This window comes from Pipistrellus kuhlii, unplaced genomic scaffold, assembly GCF_014108245.1.
Source record: "Pipistrellus kuhlii isolate mPipKuh1 unplaced genomic scaffold, mPipKuh1.p scaffold_m20_p_40, whole genome shotgun sequence".
NCBI classification, from domain to species: Eukaryota; Metazoa; Chordata; class Mammalia; order Chiroptera; family Vespertilionidae; genus Pipistrellus; species Pipistrellus kuhlii.
The window spans coordinates 3,077,998-3,096,519 of NW_023425541.1; the positions used below are offsets into that span (position 1 = coordinate 3,077,998).

General features: G+C 40.8%; 1 protein-coding gene across 1 annotated transcript in view; it reads right to left on the reverse strand.

Annotated features, from left to right (window-relative positions):
- Positions 1-18,522, reverse strand: part of TEX11 (testis expressed 11) — a 285,049-nt gene that overhangs the window by 256,110 nt on the left and 10,417 nt on the right. The window contains exons 4-7 of the mRNA XM_045571903.1: positions 17,561-17,640; positions 13,688-13,768; positions 13,481-13,600; positions 7,526-7,606 (exon numbers count right to left, since the gene is read on the reverse strand). Of these exons, the coding sequence (XP_045427859.1) occupies positions 7,526-7,606; positions 13,481-13,600; positions 13,688-13,768; positions 17,561-17,640 (362 nt within the window). The remainder of the gene's footprint in view (positions 1-7,525; positions 7,607-13,480; positions 13,601-13,687; positions 13,769-17,560; positions 17,641-18,522) is intronic.

The window sequence follows — 18,522 nt, forward strand, 5'->3', positions numbered from 1 at the left end:
AGAGGGCATGGCCTGAGGTCCTTAGGCCCGGCACTGGGGGTTGCGCCTTGAGGTCCCCTGGTCTGCTCCAGGTGGCATGGCCTGAGGTCCCCAGTCAAGCCCTGCTGGGCAATGGGAGCAGCCTCAGGTCCCACAGCCTGGCACCAGGGCGTAGGGCACAGCCTCAGGTCCCCTGGCCCGGTGTTGGAGCATGCAGTGCAGCCTGAGGTCCCGTCATTCTCTGCCGGGTAGGAGGTGCAGCCTGAGGTGCCCTGTCAAGCTTCACTAGGTGGGGGACACAGCCTGAGGTCCCTATCAAGACCCACCAGTTGGGGGGGGGGGGAGGCACAGCCTCAGGTCCCTGCTGATTTCAGGTTAAGGCATATTATGGGAATTCAGCCTCTGCTGAGGGGGCAGCCATCTTGTGTTACAGAATCCCTGCCTCCAATGTGGGCGAAGCCATCTTTACAGTTAAGGCATGAGGGTCAATTTGCATATTCCCTCTTTATTAGATAGGGAATCTCCAAAATTTACAGGGAACTCATGCAACTTAACAAAAGGAAGATAAGGAATCCAATTAAAAAATGGGCAAAAGATCTAAATAGACGCTTTTTGAAAGAGGACATACAGAAGGCCAAGAGACACATGAAAACATGCTCAGTGTCACTAATCATCCAAGAAATGGAAATCAAAACGAGTTACCATCTCACACCTCTCAGAATGGCTATCATCAACAAATCAACAAAGACAAGTGCTGGCAAGGATGTGGAGAAAAAGGAACCCTCGTGCATTGCTGATGGGAATGCAGTCTGGTGCAGCCACTGTCAAAAACAAAAAGTTAAAAATGGAACTCCCATTTGATCCAGTAATCCCACTTCTAGCAATACATCCCAAGAAATCAGAAACACCAATCAGAATGGATATATGCACCCCTATGTTTATAGCAGCACAATTTACAACAGCTAAGATTTGGAAACAGTCTAAGTGGCCATCAGTAGATGAGTGGAATAAAACACCTACACAATGAAATACTACACTGGTTTAAAAAAGAAGGAACTTTTACCATTTCCAATAGCATAGATGAAACTGGAGAGCATTATGTTAAGTGAAATAAGCCAGTCAGAGAAAGGTAAATATCATATGATCTCACTCATATGTGGGATATAATGAATAACATAAACTGATTTTAAAAAAATAGATCCAGAGACAAGGTAACACTGAACAGACCATCCAACCTCAAAGAAAAATCAGGGGAGGGGGTGGGTAGAGATCAACCAAAGGACTTGTATGCATGCATATTAGCATAACCAATGGACACAGATACTGGGGCAGTGGGGGCTTATCCTGGGTGTGGGAGTAGCGGGGGCGGGGGGGGGGTGTCAATTGGGGAAAAAGGAGACATATGTAATACTTTAGACAATAAAAAATATAGGATGCTATGAAAAAGAAATACAGAAAAATAAAAAGAACCCCTAGAAATTAAAAGCATGGCATCAAAATGAAAAATTCATGAAAAGTGTTAGAAAACAAAATTGAGAAAATCACCCAAACAGTAATATAAAATTAAAATGAGATGGAAAATAGGAAAAAGACAAAATGACTAGAAAATAATACATGAAATCTAATATCTGAAAAGTAGAAGCCCTAGGAAGAGCAGAGAAGAGTAAACCATCAACAAAATGAGTTAGTAACAATAGAATTACCAGATTAAAATGGATTTCCATGTGCCCAGCACAATGAATGCAAAAAGATTCACACCAAGACATATCATAAAAATTTAAAATATTGCAGACAAGAGAAAAAACAATATAGTAATTAAGTGCAGGGACTTTGGAGCCACAATGTCTAGGTTTGAATCTAGTTTTCATCATTTACTGCATTTCATTGGGCAAGCTGCTAAACCCCTTTTTGCTTCAGTCCTTATCTAAAATGGGGATAACAATAAAACACACTTCAATGGTTATTGTGAAGATTAAGTAATATTTATAAAGCAGTAAGAATAATGTTAAATAAGTATTGGTTATCCTATATAATAAAAGGTTAATATGCAAATCAACTAAACAGTGGAATGACCAGTTGCTATGACATGCACTGACCACCAGGGGGCATGTGCTCAACACAGGAGCTGCCCACTGGTGGTCAGTGTGCTTCCACAGGGGGAACACCACTCAGCCAGAAGCCCGGTTCATGGCTGGCAAGTGAAGCAATGGTGGCGGGAGCCTTCTCCCACCTCTGCAGCAGCTTTGAGGATGTCCCCGGAGGGCTCCTGGTCAGCGAGAGGGCACAGGCTGGCCTGAGGGACCCCCCTTCAGTTCACAAACTTTGTGCACCAGGCCTCTGGTACTTATATAAATTTTCAGAGAGAAAAATCGGTTTTCATACAAAAGATAAAGAGTATCAAAATATTGAGTGACATCAGAGAAAATAGCACACTAGGGAACTCAAAGAGCCTAGACTTCCAAAGAAACACTGACAAAAGTGAGCAAAAGCTACAAAAAATTGTTGGAAATCTGCAAAATGGTCAAAAGTTTAGAGCAACAAAGTGAGTGCTGAATCAAGGAAAATTTGACTTAAATATGGTAGGTGAATTGTTTGGCATTTTAACTTTGCCTTTGCCCCATCCCAATCTCTGACACAGGACCAGTTTTGAAAATGGCAGCTTGTGTCTGTGCTGTGGGTACCCACCCGGTTCCCAAGGCAACAGAGTGGACCTTGTTTCCAAGGAATTGGATTTGTTTGATTTAACCTGTCCAGTGCTTCCAAGAAGGACAAATGCAAAGTGCCTGATTTTATTTCTCCTGTTTTAGAGCACTTACAAGGTGGCAAATGGCTGGACTTGGGTGTTTCTTGAAAACACTGAAATACAAAAGAATAAGCTCCTGCTATGTAGGGCAAAAGATGATGACTGAAACAAACAATATACATGTTGAAAGCCTGGGAGGAGAAGCTGCAGAGCATTGCTTTGGGGAATAAAGGCTTTGAAAAACTCACACACGGACTAGCCAGTTTGGCTCAGTGGCTAGAGCATCGGCCTAAGGATTGATGGATCCCTGGTTCAATTCTAGTCAATGGCACATGCCCAGTTGTGGCTTCGATCCCCAATGGGGAAGGGGTCTTGTGCAAAAGGCAGCCAATTGATTTTCTCTCATCACTGATGTTTCTCTCCCTCTCCCTTCCTCTCTAAAATCAATTTGAAAATATTTTTTAAAGGTAATATATAAATGTATCAAACCAAAACATCATACACCTCAAACTAACACAATGTTATACAGCCATTTATACTTCACTAAAAAAAAAAAAGGTAAGAACTGAAAAACAATTAAGTAATGTTCTACAAAATTTCTGGTCTGTAATCTTCAAAACTTCTGAGATTATGAAAAACAAGGCAAAAGTGTGGATGTTTTCCAGATTGAAAGAGACTAGAGACCAGGTGCAATTCTAGATTGAACCCGTCTATCTGTATATAAAAGGCTAATATGCAAAGTATACCCTAGGGAGTTTGACCAGGAGACCACGAGTTCGATTGCTCACTATGACATGCACTAACAACCAGGGAGCAACACAGAATGAAGGAAGGCCCCAGCCGGCAACCAGAAGGAAGGCCCTGGCCAGCATCTGGAAGGGCCTAATTGGCCCTGATTGCTGGCCAGGCCTAGGGACCCTACTCATGCACCAGGCCTCTAGTTTTGTATAAAGGACAATATTGAGAAACTTGAATGGGGTCTCTGGGCAAAGGGTATAGAGTAGTTCTTTGAATTATTACTGTTAATACTTTTGTAAATATAAAATTGCTTTGCCTAGTTGGTGTAGCATAGTTGGTTGGACATCGTTCCATGCACTGAAAGGTTGCCAGTTCAATTCTCCATCAGGTCACATGCCCAGGTTGTGAGATCAATCCTCAGTTGGGGGCAGGCAGAAGGCAGCCAATCAATGTTTTAATCTCACATCTATGTTTCTCTCTCTCTCTCTCTCTCTCACTTCCTCTCATTCTTAAAATCAATAAAAATTCTTACATTTTTTCTTTAATTTTTTAAAGCTGTAAAGAATATATAGCCTATAATCAGCAATATATAAGTATTTCCTGAATTAAACTAGACGTTATAACACGGAATTTGAGGGTAAAGTAAGATCAACTTCACAAGTAAGTACAATTTATGGAGCCCTGGAACATTCTCCCTAACATACAAATATATCTTTGATATCAATTACCTCTAATAGTAAACCCTGAAATAAACATAGGCACTGAAATAGGAGATGAAGAATGAAAGAGTGAGATTAAGTGGAAAAATAAAATCTTATCAATTCTGGAAATTTTATAAGATCCAGTCTGGGAAGCAGGCTTTATTTATTCTATAAAATTTCTCACACCTCCAAATCCCAATATAGAAAAATAGTATGGCATCACTATAATTAACTGCTGTCAACCTTGCCAGGGGGGAAATATAATCATTTTTTCTTTCTTTTATCACATAGCATGGAATATGGAGGAACTATTATCAAAATGGTTTAACAATAAAAAGGAAAGCAAATAAATTTTAAGAAATAATCTATATTGCTTTTTAAAATTTTTTAAATAAATCTTTATTGTTCTGATTATTACAATTGTTCCTCTGTTTTCCCCTCCATTGCTCCCCTCCAGCAGGTTCCTACCCCACTCTCTACCCTTTCCCCACCCCCCACTGTCCTCATCCATAGGTGTACAATTTTTGTTCAGTCTCTTCCTGCACCCGATTCCCCTTTTCCCCGAGAATCGTCAGTCCACTCCCTTTCTATACCTCTGATTCTACCGTGTTTCCCCGAAAATAAGACATCCTCAGAAAATAAGACCTAGCGCATGGAAAGATAAGACACCCCCTGAAAATAAGACCTAGCACAACTTTGGGAGAAAAAATTAATAGAAGACACTGTCTTATTTTCGGGGAAACAGGGTATTATATTCACCAGTTAATATTGTTCATCAGATTTTTTAATTCCCTTGGTTTTCAGATTCACTTGTTGATAGTTACATATTTGTTGTACATAATTTTTATCTTTATCTTCTTCCTCTTCTTAAAGAATACTTTTCAGCATTTCATAATTCTGGTTTGGCGGTGATAAACTCCTTTAGCTTTTTTTTATTTGTGAAGCTCTTTATCTGGCCTTCAATTCTGAGTGATAGCTTTGCTGCATAGTGTAATCTTGGCTGTAGGTTCTTGCTATTCATCACTTTGAATATTTCTTGCCATTCCCGTCTGGCCTGCATACTTTCTGTTGAGAAATCAGCTGATAATCGTATGGGTGCTCCTTTATACGTAACTACCTGTTTTGCTCTTGCTGCTTTTAATATACTTTCTTTGTCCTTTGCTCTTGAAATTTTAATTATGATGTGTCTTGGTGTGGTCCTCTTTGGATTTCTTTTGTTTGGGGTTCTGTGCACTTCCTGAACTTGTAAGTCTATTTCTTTCACCAGGTGGGGGAAGTTTTCTGTCACTGTTTCTTCCAATAGGTTTTCAGGATCTTGCTCTCTCTCTTCTTCTGGGACCCCCATAATTCTGATGTTGGTTCGCTTAAAGTTGTCCCAGAGGCTTCTTACACTATCTTCAACTTTCTGGATTTTCTTCTCTTCTTGCTTCTGCGGAAGAGTGTCCTCTGGCTCTTTGTGTTCCAAATCTTTGACTTGATTCTTACAATCTTCCAGTCTGTTTTAGGACTCCGTATAATATTTTTTATTTCAGTCAGTGCATGCTTTATTTTTAGTTGATCCCTTTTCATATCCTCAAAGGTCTCATTTATTTTGTTGGCCTTTTCTAGGAAATTCTTGAAAAACCTTATAACTGTGGTTTTGAACTCTATGTCCATTCTTTCGCTTTCCTCCATTTCCTTCCTTTGTAGCCTGCCTCTTCCCTGCATTTTAGCTGCTTCCCTGAGTTGATGGAGTAGCTTTGTGTGCTAGGTGTCCTAGCAGGGCCCAGTAGCTCAGCCTTCCCAGTTACCTGAGGTAGACAATCTTGGTGCAGCCCTTTGTGGGCTGTGTGAGCAGACTTGTTGTTAAGCCTTGCTTGTTGTTGGTATCACTGGGGAGAGTTGATTTCCAAGCCAGTTGGCTGTGAGGATCAGCAGTGTTTCAGCTAGGAGGGCTTCTGCGCTCAGCTTGGATGGGGCAGAGTCTCAGGGTGGCACAGACAAGTTTTGGTTTCCCGTCAGCCCCGCCTTAAGAGGGTCCTATTAGCCAAGTCCCACAACACTGGCTGCTGGCGTGCACACCACATGGGGGAAGGCTGTTCTCCAGGTTTGCCTGTTCCCTGACAGTTTCTTCCCGGATCAGAGTTGGCTATCAGTGCTGTTGGGAGGTTTTGTTTTTCTCCTGAACGAGAAAGCTACCCTGTTTCCCCGAAAATACAACAGTGTCTTATATTAATTTTTGCTCCCAAAGATGCACTAGGTCTTATTTTCAGGGGATGTCTTATTTTAACATGAAGAAGAATACGGTACACATTTATTGTTAAATGAAAATAAAGAAAATTTATTACCTGTATATGGTACGGTAGTACGGTAGTTGTCAACACAAACCAGACAAACTGTGAATCCAACAGTATCAAGAATTTACTCATTTATTCAATGACAATCATGTCATCATCTTCTGGAACATCATCAAAACAATCCAAATCCTGAATTTCCTGGTGAATTTCTTGTGACTCCATTTCTTTCAGAATCAGTGGACCAAATCTCTCATGTTTATCCTAGGGGGGGGGGGGCTTATTTTCGGGGGGATGCCTTATATTTCACTCAGAAGGAAACCTGTAAGTAGGTCTTATTTTCGGAGGATGTCTTATTTTCAGGGAAACACGGTAGTCACTGGGAGGGCTTCTGTGCTCCGCTTGGACAGGGCAGAGTCTCAGGGTAGCACAGACAAGCTTTGGTTTCCTGGCAGCCCCTCCCTAAAAGGGTCCTGTTCCTGAGTCCTGCAGTAATTGCTGCTGGCCATGCGCACCTCTGAGAGAGTTTTGACCACTGCCTGACAGTCCAATTTCTCCTTGACCGGAGCTGGCTATCAGTGAAATAGGGAGGTTTTGTTTTCCTCCCGAACTAGAAAGCTAGCCACGTGTTAGCTGCCCGAGGGCGCTGCGAGTAAGCCAGCAGCATATTCGGCGGCCGCCCTTTCCATGTGCACAGATCTCCACACCTCCACAGCTCCTGAGACTCAGCACCCTTTCTCTTCCCTTTCTAGATGGTAGAGCTTCCACTCAGCCAGAACTTCTAATGGTTCAGGGTGATGTTTGCTCTTTTTTCCAGTTGTAATTTTAAAATTGTTGTGGTAAGCTGCATTTAGGTGTTTACCTTATGCCGCCATCTTGGTTTCTCCCTGTATAGTCTTTCTTCCATTTTGCTTTTTTAAACATCCTTTTTAGTATACAACAAACAAAGCAAAATATTTAAAAGATCAGCAAACTAGAACTGATTTCAATATAATCTCTAAAGGGTTGCATAAAGTAGCAATAATACTTCCTAAAACTTGATGTAACATATTTTCAAGCACTTCAAGAATAAATTCATAAATTTCACTCACCATTTTAGGGAACCTCATCAACATATCTTTGCAGCGCATTATACAAGTAGATGCTCTTTGAAAATCATCTTGAGCAATTGCCTGGGAAAGTAAAAATTATCAACAATTGGCTAAAATGAAATGACAAGGCTATATGTCTACAAGTCAATTTTAATATCTTTTAACTATTACTTATAAGTCTTAATTTGTTTTCTAATATTGTTTAGCAACATCAGTTAGTCTAGTTAAATAATAAGCAGCTCAAAATACAGAGAAATAAGCAGCAAGAATCTTAGGTAACACGGAATTGACTAGTAGTAGTTCACTTTCCCTGAAAATGCCAAAACTGGTGTATTACATGTTATTATATTCCTAGAGGCCCGGTGCATGAAAAGTCATGCACTGGTAGGGGGTTCCCTAAGCCCGGCCTGCCCCCTCTCACAGTCCAGGAGCCCTCAGAGGCGGAAGGCAACCTGGTGATCAGGGGAAGGTGGGTCTGCTGCTGCCACTGATGGCAGCCCAATCTTTGGCCAGCCCTGATTACCTGAAACTCAGGCAGCCATGAGCAGATGGGCAGCCACCATCTGAGACTTGGCTGTGCCTTAGACTGGCCCTGGGCAGCTGGAGGCTGAAGGAACAGGGGGACTCCGGAGGAAGGCATATGCCTCAGGCTGCGGTGGGGCTGAGGAGACTGAGTACTGCCATCTTAGAGGGTGTGGCAGTCAATTAGCATATTTCCTCCTTATTGGCTGTGGGTGCTACCATCTTTGTGCCAGTATGACAGCAATTAGCATATTCCCTCTTTACCAGATAGGATGATATAATGCAAAGTCTAATTCATGATTCCTAGACTTCAATAGGTCTTGTATTAGAGAAAATTTTTATTTTAAATATCAGTCTTTTGTCCTAAAACAGGCTCACAATAACTCATAGTCTGAAGTGCTGTGAACATCTGCAATGAAATGCAGTTTAGTACAATCTCATCGTGGAGCCAGAAGAGTTACTCTGATACTTATTATGTACATCCCTAAACATTATGGCTTCAATTTCCTCTTTCAACAGCTTTATAATTTTCAGTGTACTAGTCTTACACTTCTGATAAATTCATTCATAAGTATAATTCCTAAATAAAATTATCTCTATTTTCAAATGACATGATCTTGTACATAAAATATCCTCAGAAAACTATAAAAACTCTAATAAACAAGTTCAGCCAGATTACAGGGCACAATATAGAAAGCTTTATTGTTTGTCTATCCATTAACACTGAATAAACAAAATATAAAATTAAGAACATAATTTTATATAAATTAACATAAAAAATAAAATAATTGGGAATAAATTTAACAAAAGAACTGCAAGACTTGTACACTAAAAACTACAAAAAAATGTTTAAATAAATAAAAGAAGACCTATCTAAATGGTAATACATTCCATTTTCACAAATCAGAAGATTTAACAGTCTTAAGATGGCAATATTCCCTAAATTGAACTATAGATTAATATAATTCCCCTCAAAATTCTACCTGATTTTTTGCAGAAACTGATTTGCAGGTCTTAAATTTCATATGAAAATTTAAGTTACACAGAATAGACAAGAACATTTGGAGGGGAGAAACAAACAAACTTGCAAGGCTCACACTTCCCTATTTCAAAATGCATTACAAAGCTAGAGTAATCAAACATTCTAGGTGATATGAAATTAAAAGTTAACCAACTATAATTCAACAAAGAATTCCCTGCTCTATGAAAATATTGTCAAAGTTACTTATCATCCGAGAGATGCAAATGAAAAAGACAATGAGGTACCATCTCACACCTGGCAGAATGGCTATTATCAACAAATCAACAAATGACAAGTGCTGGCGAGGATGTGGAGAAAAAGGGACACTTGTGTACTGCTGGTGGGAATGTAGACTGGTGCAGCCACTGTGGAGAACAGTATGGAGTTTCCTCAAAAAACTAAAAATGTTAACCTTCATTCGAAACGCTAATAGCAAGATATCCATGAAAATACACACAGGTGACAAAACAAGCCAGGGGAAAATCATTTGGGCGGGGGGGGGGGGGGGGGGGGAATGGAAAAGAATCCCAAATAAAATTTAAAGAAAATATCCCTTTTATTAACTTTTGGTCGAGAATATGTTTGTATATTTTCAGAAAACAACTCCGAGACCATCTGGAATTCTGTAACAGAGAGCAATAGACAGAAGCGCTCCAGCCATGAAGACAGAAGAGACACAATTCAGAGATGGAAGATGCTGACGACGCCTCAGCACACCAGCAGATAGCAGCTGCGGGTTGCTAAAGGATGCCCAGGACCAAACCAGAGACAGGCAGACCTGCATTACCGCCATTTGTCCACCAACCAGATCTGAAATATCATGGCTGGCATGTACACATAAGGAACTATCTGGCATTGAAATTGGGACGCAAAAGAACTGTTGGCCCAGAAAGGAACTCACTACAGACTGATTCATTTGCCTCTCAGCATAACCATTATGGCTTGTTGCAGTTTAGGTTCTTACAAGGGTATTTCTTGGATCACATGATCTCACACATCTAGAGGAAATAATGAACAACACAAACAGACCCAGAGAAAGAGAACCAGCGATCAGACTCTCAAACCTCAGAGGGAAAATAAGGGGGAATGGGGGTAAGGGGAAGAGATCAACCAAAGGACTTGTGTGCATACATATGGGCCTAGCCAGTGGCCATGGACAACGGGGGGTTGAGGGGGGGCATATCTAGGGAGGGGTTTGGGATGGGAATGGGGGAATAAGGACAATTATGTGAGACCATAATCAATAAAAAATAAAACTAAAAAACTGAAAAACTAAAAATGGAACTCCCATTTGACTCAGTAATCACACTCCTAGGAATATATCCTAAGAAACTGGAAACACTAATCAGAAAGGATATATGCATCCCTATGTTCATAGCAGCACAAGTTACAATAGCTAAGATTTGGAAACAGTCCAAATGCCCATCAGCAAATGAGTGGATTAGAAAACTATGGCACATCTACACAATGGAATACTATGCTGCCATAAAAGAGGGAGTTCTTTCCATTAGCAACAGCATGGATGGAACTGGAGAGCAATATGCTAAGTGAAAAAAGCCAGGCAGTGAAAGATAAATATCACATGATCTCACTCATTTGTGGAATATAATGAACAACATAAACTGATGAACAGGGGCAGGTCCAGGGACACAGAAGCATCGATCAGACCATTAAACCTCAGAGGCAAGGTAGGGGAGGGTGGGGATAAGGGGGAGAGATCAACCAAAGGACTTGTATGCATGCATATAAGCCTAACCAATGGACACAGACAACAGGGGGGTAAGGGCATGAGGGGGATGATTAGGGGTAATGGGGGAATAAGGACACATATGTAATGCCTTAATCAATAAAGAAATTTATAAAAAGAATTCCCTGCTCAACACAGAGGCATGCCTGAGAGACAATCCTATCTAATAAAGACAGAATATGCTAATTGACCATCACTCCATCACAAAGATGGCTGCACCCAGAGCTGAAGCCAAGTTCCCATAAGGAGCCTTTATGGGCAATCAGCAGGAACCTGAGGCTAGCCCTCTCTCGCCCCCATAGGGCTTGACAGGGGACCTGAGGCTGCACCCCCCCCCCCATCTGGCAGGGCTTGATAGAAAATCAGGCCACGCCCCTCACCCTGGCACCAGGCCTGGGGACCTCAGGCCACGCCCCCACCCTGCAGGGCTTGACAAGGGACCTTAGGCCTCACCCCTTGCCCTGGTGCCAGGCCCGGGGACCTCAGGCCATGCCCACACCCAGCAAGGCTTGACGGGGGACCTCAAGGTGTGCTTCCTATCCTAGTACTGGGCTAGGGGACCTCAGGCTGCTCCCCCCACCCCAGTGCAAGGCTGGAGGACCTCAGGCCATTCCCCACACCAGGTGGGGCTTGACAGGGCACTTCAGGCCATGTTCCCCACCCTGGCACCAGGCTGGGGGCCCTCAGGCCGCACCCCCCACCCTAGCACTGGGCCAGGGGACCTGAAGCTGCACCCCCTGCCTGGTGGGGCTTGACAGAGGACCTTAGGCCATGCTCCCCACCCAGCAGGGTTTGACAGGGTACCTCAAGGTGCACACCCAGTGCTGAGTCAGGGAAACTCAGGTCATACCCTCTGCCCAGTGGGGCTTGACGGGGGACCTGAGGCTGCGCGCCCCCTCCCAGTGCCAGGCCAAGTGACCTGAGACTGCACCCCACTGCCTGGCAGGGCTTGACAGGAGATTTCAGACCATGTCCCCCACTTGGCAGGGCTTGATGGGGGACATCAAGGTATGCCCCCTACCCTGGTCTGGGCTGGGGGACCTCAGGCCACACCCCCAACCTGGCACTGGTCCAGGGGACCTGAGGCTACATCCCTGCCCAGCGGGGCTTGACAAGGGTGGGACTGGCCTGGTCTGAATCTAGACCAATGGGGGCAGAGGCCAGCCGGGTCTTAGTCTCACAGGATTTTAAGGCGCATGTGGGTGGGCGGGGACTTGACTCTAAATGGGCAGTCAAACATCCCTCGAGGGGTTCCAGAATGGAGAGAGTGCAGGCTGGGCTGAGGGATACTCCCCCGCCCCATGCACGAATTTCATGCACCTGGCCTCTCTCTAGTTATTCAAAATAGCCCAAAGTGGAAAACACCTCAAATGTTCATCAATGGATGAATGCATAAACAAAATGTGGTATATCCATATAGTGGAACATTATTTGGTAATAAAAAGATAAAGTACTGATACATGCTACAAGATGGATTAACCCTGAAAACATGCTAAGTAAAAGAAGCTAATCACAAAAGATACTTACTGTATGATTTCAGTTATCTGAAATGTCCAGAATAGGTAAATCTATTCAGACAGAAAGTAGATTAATGGTTGCTAGGCTGGGATTAGGAGGAATTGGGAGTGACTGGTAATGGGTAGGGAGTTTCCTTTTGGGGTGATAAAAATGCTTTACTCTTAGATTATGGCAAAGATTGCATAATTTTGTGAATATATTAAATCCACTAAACTGTACATTTTAAATGTGTGAATTTTATAGTATATGAATTGTCTCAATAAATGTTAATAAAAATAAATGGATTACACTAGATGATGTTTAAGATCTCTTTCATTTCTAGAATTACGTACATAATTATAGAGCACAAACTCATCACAGCTAACATTTAGTCAACTGAAAATGCACGCCTAACTGTATGGTGACAATAAGGAGGAAATTCAAAAGAAAAACACAGGTAAAGTACAACTTGGAACACTGATAACAGCAGACTTTTAGAAAACATCAGCAAACAACTCAGAACAATTACAAATGAGAAGACTCTTAACAGGCACATATATTAGGCAGACTGTGAATAGAAGAGAGTCACAAATATGGGTGTTTCAAATAGAGGCTACTGCCATAAATAACTGATAGATATTACGTGCAGTGGTAAAACGATGTTTAGTTATATATCATTCTTTTCAACTTTATCCAACTTCACATATATACCAATCACTATCAGTAATGTTACCTTTAGATACAAAACAGAGATTTAAAAAATCAAATATAATCTTACTAGAGACCTGGTGCATGAATTTTTTCATGGGTGAGGTTCCTCAGCTTAGATGGCAATTGAGGCCTATTGGGGGCCGGCTGGCTGGGAAGAGGGACCCCAGGAGATTGGCCAGCTGGCAAGGTGGGGGGAGGGTCCACAGGATGTTGGCTCTGGGAGCACACTGACCACCAGGGGGCAACTCCTGCATTAACTGCCTGCCCCCTAGTGGTCAGTGTGCATCACAGCAACTGGTCAACCAGTCGTTCTGGTCATTCGGTTGTAATGGTTGCTTAGGTTTTTATATAGAGATGAAAGGCCAATGACACCTGACTTTCTTTTAATAGATCATCACTTTTGTATTTACATATAACAAATGCCTCATTGTGAGGCTCTGGTGACTATGATACCTACTGACTCTGCTTGGTAAGAAAGCACTTTGAAAAGATTTCTCTCAATGGTCAACTTCTGTACAGTCACTTGGGTATCAGTGAAGCTGCTCTGCATTAATTTGGCATATAATTGCTCCAACCCCTGGAAAACAAAACAACAATACTCTGTAATAATGTGAATAACAACTGTTACAAATAATTGCCACAGCTAAAAAAATAAGTAACTTACAGCCATAGCAGCTTGAAAAAATTCATCAGCAATCACAGCATTTCCAACATCCACCCACCCTTTTCCTGTTTTCATAGTCATCTGTAAGAGAGAGATTAAAAATATATATTATTTTTAATCACACCTCCTCCAAACTGGTTGAGGAGGATACTGAAGAAAATATTTAATTTCCTGTCCATATTCAGAAAGGTAGAGAGAATGATAAAGGTACTAATCCACAGAAAACAAAACGTTATCAGCATTTATTAGAATTCTGTGTTCTGTTTTGAACTCCATAATTAAGAGAAATGGTCTTGAGAAAAACAATAATAAAAATAGCCCGTTGGCATGATTCAGTGGTTGAACATTGACCTGTGAACCACAATTTGATTCCCAGTAGGGCATATGCCTGGGTTTTGGGCTCAATCCCCAGTGTGGGGCAGGCAGGCAGCAGCTGGTCAATGATTGATGTTTCTCTCATAATTGATGTTTCTATCTCTCTCTCCCTTTCCCTTCTATGAAATCAATAAAAATATTGTTTAATTAATAAATCGGCCAGTTTGACTCAGTGGTTGAGTTTCAATCCATGAACCAGGAGGTCATGGTTTGATTCCCTGTCAGGGGACATGCCCAGGTTGTAGGCTCAATCCCCAGTGTGGGATGCACAAAAGGCAGCCAATCAATGATTCTCCCTCATCAATGATGTTTTTCTCCCTCTCCCTTCCTTTCTGAAATAAAAATATATTTCAAAAACATATTTATAAAAAAATTAATAGACTTTCCCAGCTGGAGTGGTTCCATTGGTTGAGTGTACTATGCACTGAGGGGTTTCCAACTGAAAATGCACACCTAACTGGGTTGCAGGTTTGATCCCCCAACAGGGAGTGTGCAGAAGGTAACCAACTGACGCTTCTTTCTCACATCAATGCTTCTCTCTTCCTCTCACCCTTCCTCTCTCTAAGCATGTCCTTGGGTGAGGATTTTAAAAAATTTAATATACTAGTACTTGAAAAGACATCCTCTAAGGAAATATTAAAAAGAAAACTAAACATTGGGATAATTTAGATAAGACAAAATTCTGAAAAATTAATGCTCACATACATGAAGTTATATGATAATCATTAAACTATAAGTCAACAACATGTGGGTTCTAGTTTTTAAATACTATATCTAATAAAATTTTTATTAATCCAACAAATGTTTATTATATGCCAGGCACCCTGAAGAAGCTCACGTATTGTAACTGACGACATCTAAATAAATAGTTGATACGAAATATGTACAAATGCTATGGAAGCAAAGAAGAACTAAATGAAGATGAAGAACTGAGCACACACTACAGCCACCCTGTGTGTTATAAGTCCCTAGAAATGCAGTATATGTGTGTGTGTGCATATATGCATATAAACATATATATTATACTATACATTTTGGATACTATAAATTTATATCTGGTATATATGCTATAATCTATACTAATAAAAGGGTAATATGCTAATTAGACCAGATAGATCCGACGTCTTCCAGACATCCTTCTGGACAAAACTGCAGCAACTGTGAGGACCAAGGGCCAGCAGCAAGGAAGGTGGCAGCGCAGGAGAGTCAGCAGCATGGGAGAGGCAGCAGCACAAGCCAGTCCAATGCCGCAGGTCCCTTTTGCAGAGGTGGCACGGGAGAGGCCTCAGCACAGGCCAGTCCAGCACTGAGGCTCCTTCCGCAGAGGCATCAGGAGAAGGGGCTGCGTGGCCCTGGTCCAATGCTGCCCCTTCCACACAGGCAGCCACAGAGGCAGCAGTGAGGGCTGGTCCTAGTGTCACACCTCTGCAGAGGCTAGATGGGGTGTGACCTGCTGGGCCTCAACCTCCCACAGGCCCTCCACCAGCCGGCCAAGCTCCAGATCGTGCCCCCATCCCAACCCAACAGTGGGCAGGGTACAGGGCCAGCACTAAGAAGAAAGGGCCAAGGGCCATGACCACAGCAGGTGGCAGTGGCAGCAGCAATGGGGTGATGGGGCAGCGCCTTCCCCTGATCAGCCCAGTTGCCTCCCATCAGTATGACATCCCCTGAGGGCTCCCGAACTGTGAGAAGGCAAGCCGGGCTGAGACACCCACCCAGTGCACGAACTTTCATGCACCGAGCCTCTATTTTTAGTATAAACCTTATAGACTATAAATCCCTAGATATGATATATGTAATATATCATGTTTTATATATATTATTTCTAGGAATTTATATATTAATATATTCTCTATAAATAAGAGAAAAGATATATATATATATATTTTTTTTTCTTATTCAGTAAGAGTCCTGTCCCTAGCTGGTTTGGCTCAGTGGATAGAGTATCAGCCTGTGAACTGAAGAGTCCCGGGTTCAATTCCAGTCAAGGGCACATACCTGGGTTGTGGTCTCAATCCCCAGTAGGGGTCAGGTAAGAGGCAGCCAATCAATGATTCCCTCTCATCCTTGATGTTTCTGTCTCTCTCTTCCTCTCCATTCCTCTCTGAAATCAATAAAAATATACTTTTTTTTTTAAAGAGTCCTGGAAATAAGGGGCATTTATAGTTGACCTAAATCCATGGTTGGGAAACTGTGGCTTGAGAGCCACATGCAGCTCCTTGGCCCTTGAGTGTGGCTCTTCCACAAAATACCACGGCCTGGGTGAGTCTATTTTGAAGAAGTGGCGTAAGAAAAAGTTTAAATTTTAAAAATTTGGCTCTCAGAAGAAATTTCAATCGTTGTACTGTTGATATTTGGCTCTGTTGACTAATGAGTTTGCCAACCACTGACCTAAATTAATGAGGAACCTCTTAAAAATAGACAGCAAATGGGATGAGATAAAATCACCACCCCCAAAATGCACAAAATTGAAAAATGTAGAAACATTCTGGATGTGAATAGTAGGCGTATCAGACAGTTGGCTTCCTCCCAAGAGGTATCTCCTCCCTTCTCATCCAGGAAGGAATCGTGAGTACAATCACTTAGGCTGGATAAAAATAGAATTCCAGATTACTTACAACACAGGTCAATTGAAGAATCCAGTCCTACTTTTCCATCAGTCACTGGATTCAGGTTGTGGTAGAGTGACATAATATTTACAGAAAACTATCACAGAATCTCAAATCAAATGTAAGCAACAATGACTAAACAATTGAGGGAATGAATACCATAAAAGGACCTTACACTCAACAAATAGAATACCTGAGGAAACAGTATTAAGAGAGCAAGAAAATAAAGAGAAATACCATTATCCACAGAATTAAGTAGTAATCGCAATCAATAAAATGCTCCTTTTAGTTTTCATCCTTTGAATCAAGAAAGCCAAAAATGCAAATGTTAAAAGTGACATGAGTTAAGAGGTTTAAGGTAAAGAAAGGTAGAGAGAATGATAAAGGTACTAATATTCTCTCCAAGTGGAAAGTAAAGACATACTCTCCAAAACTGATATAAAAATAAAAATGTAAAGTTTGTCATTTAGTTTTAAAAGGTAACCATCAGATAAATAAAAAATAGTATAATTAACAAAAAAATGGGAAGACAAAGTGATATTAGAAAATAAGAGATAAATCTTCTATCATAGCAGAAAAATAGATTCTATATAAGCTGATAAATCAAGAGTTAATTGGGAATGACATAAGTATCATGATAGAGTGAGAACACCTTTTTCTTTCTCCCCTTAAAGTGCTTGGGGGTGGGAACAACCAGGGAGAGATTAAGGGGGAAAAGGAGACATATGTAATACTTTAAACAATAAAGAATTTTTTTAAAAAAGAAAAGGAAATATGAATATGCTAAAGAATATAAAATTCTTCCAGTTTATACTAACTTCAACCATTTTCATAGAGTAATGACTATTTCATTGCATCTGTACTTTGTCCTCATTTAATTAGGACTTACCAAAATCCGTCTGTGAATAGCTTCTTCTGAAGTAGCTGAGCTTTCACACATACACAGCAACTTGCAAGCAACATGCCGTACTGCAAAAACAGTAATTAGACACCCATAAACACAAAACATTCATTCTTTTTTATAAACCTATGAAAAGAGATGTGAAATGAAACAAGTATTGTTTAAAAAAAAGTTTTAAAGCTTTTTAAAAAACTATTAAAAGTACATGATCTGATATTTACCAAATGAATATTTTACTTAATGCTAGTCAGTCAGATACTGAATTTTCAAATTTTAATGTCTGCAGGTTTTAAGCTCTAAAGACTCAATGAAGATACCTGGTTCCACACGCTGTTTTGTATGTACTGGCAACAATATAATTCTATGTGGAACAATATAAGGATAGTTGGGGATTAGTCTCCTAAATTTGAAACTTTCTAAATATATTCTTTGGCAAAGATGACATAAAAGTTCTTAAAATATAATTTAGAAAATACAGATACCTTCATTATACAGTTCACTTCCCCTGAAAATAGGAAAGTTTGAATAAGTGTAACCTTCTTGCTTGTATAGTTTCTTTCATCATAAAACATATCCAATTTTTTAAAGAATGATTTCACACATAACTGAACTAACTGTCTTGATGTTAGGTCTCAGCAGCTATTTTACCTATGCTAAAACCATTTTTTAATTAATATTCAATTGAAAAAAGATTTTCCCAGCTGAAATTACAAGGTAACTAGAGTAGTTGTATATTTATTATTCATTATGAAATGTAAAATCTATTCATTCCTTGACAAAGTTAATTTATTTCTAAAAAAACAAACAAACACTTACAGTAAAATAATAAATAATCATATATTTACATTGTCTTGCATTTCCAGTTTTTTTAAATTACTAAACTTTATTTTTTTCCAAAGTTTACTTATTCTGCAGGTTTTTAAAATGTGTTTTTATTGATTTCAGAGTGG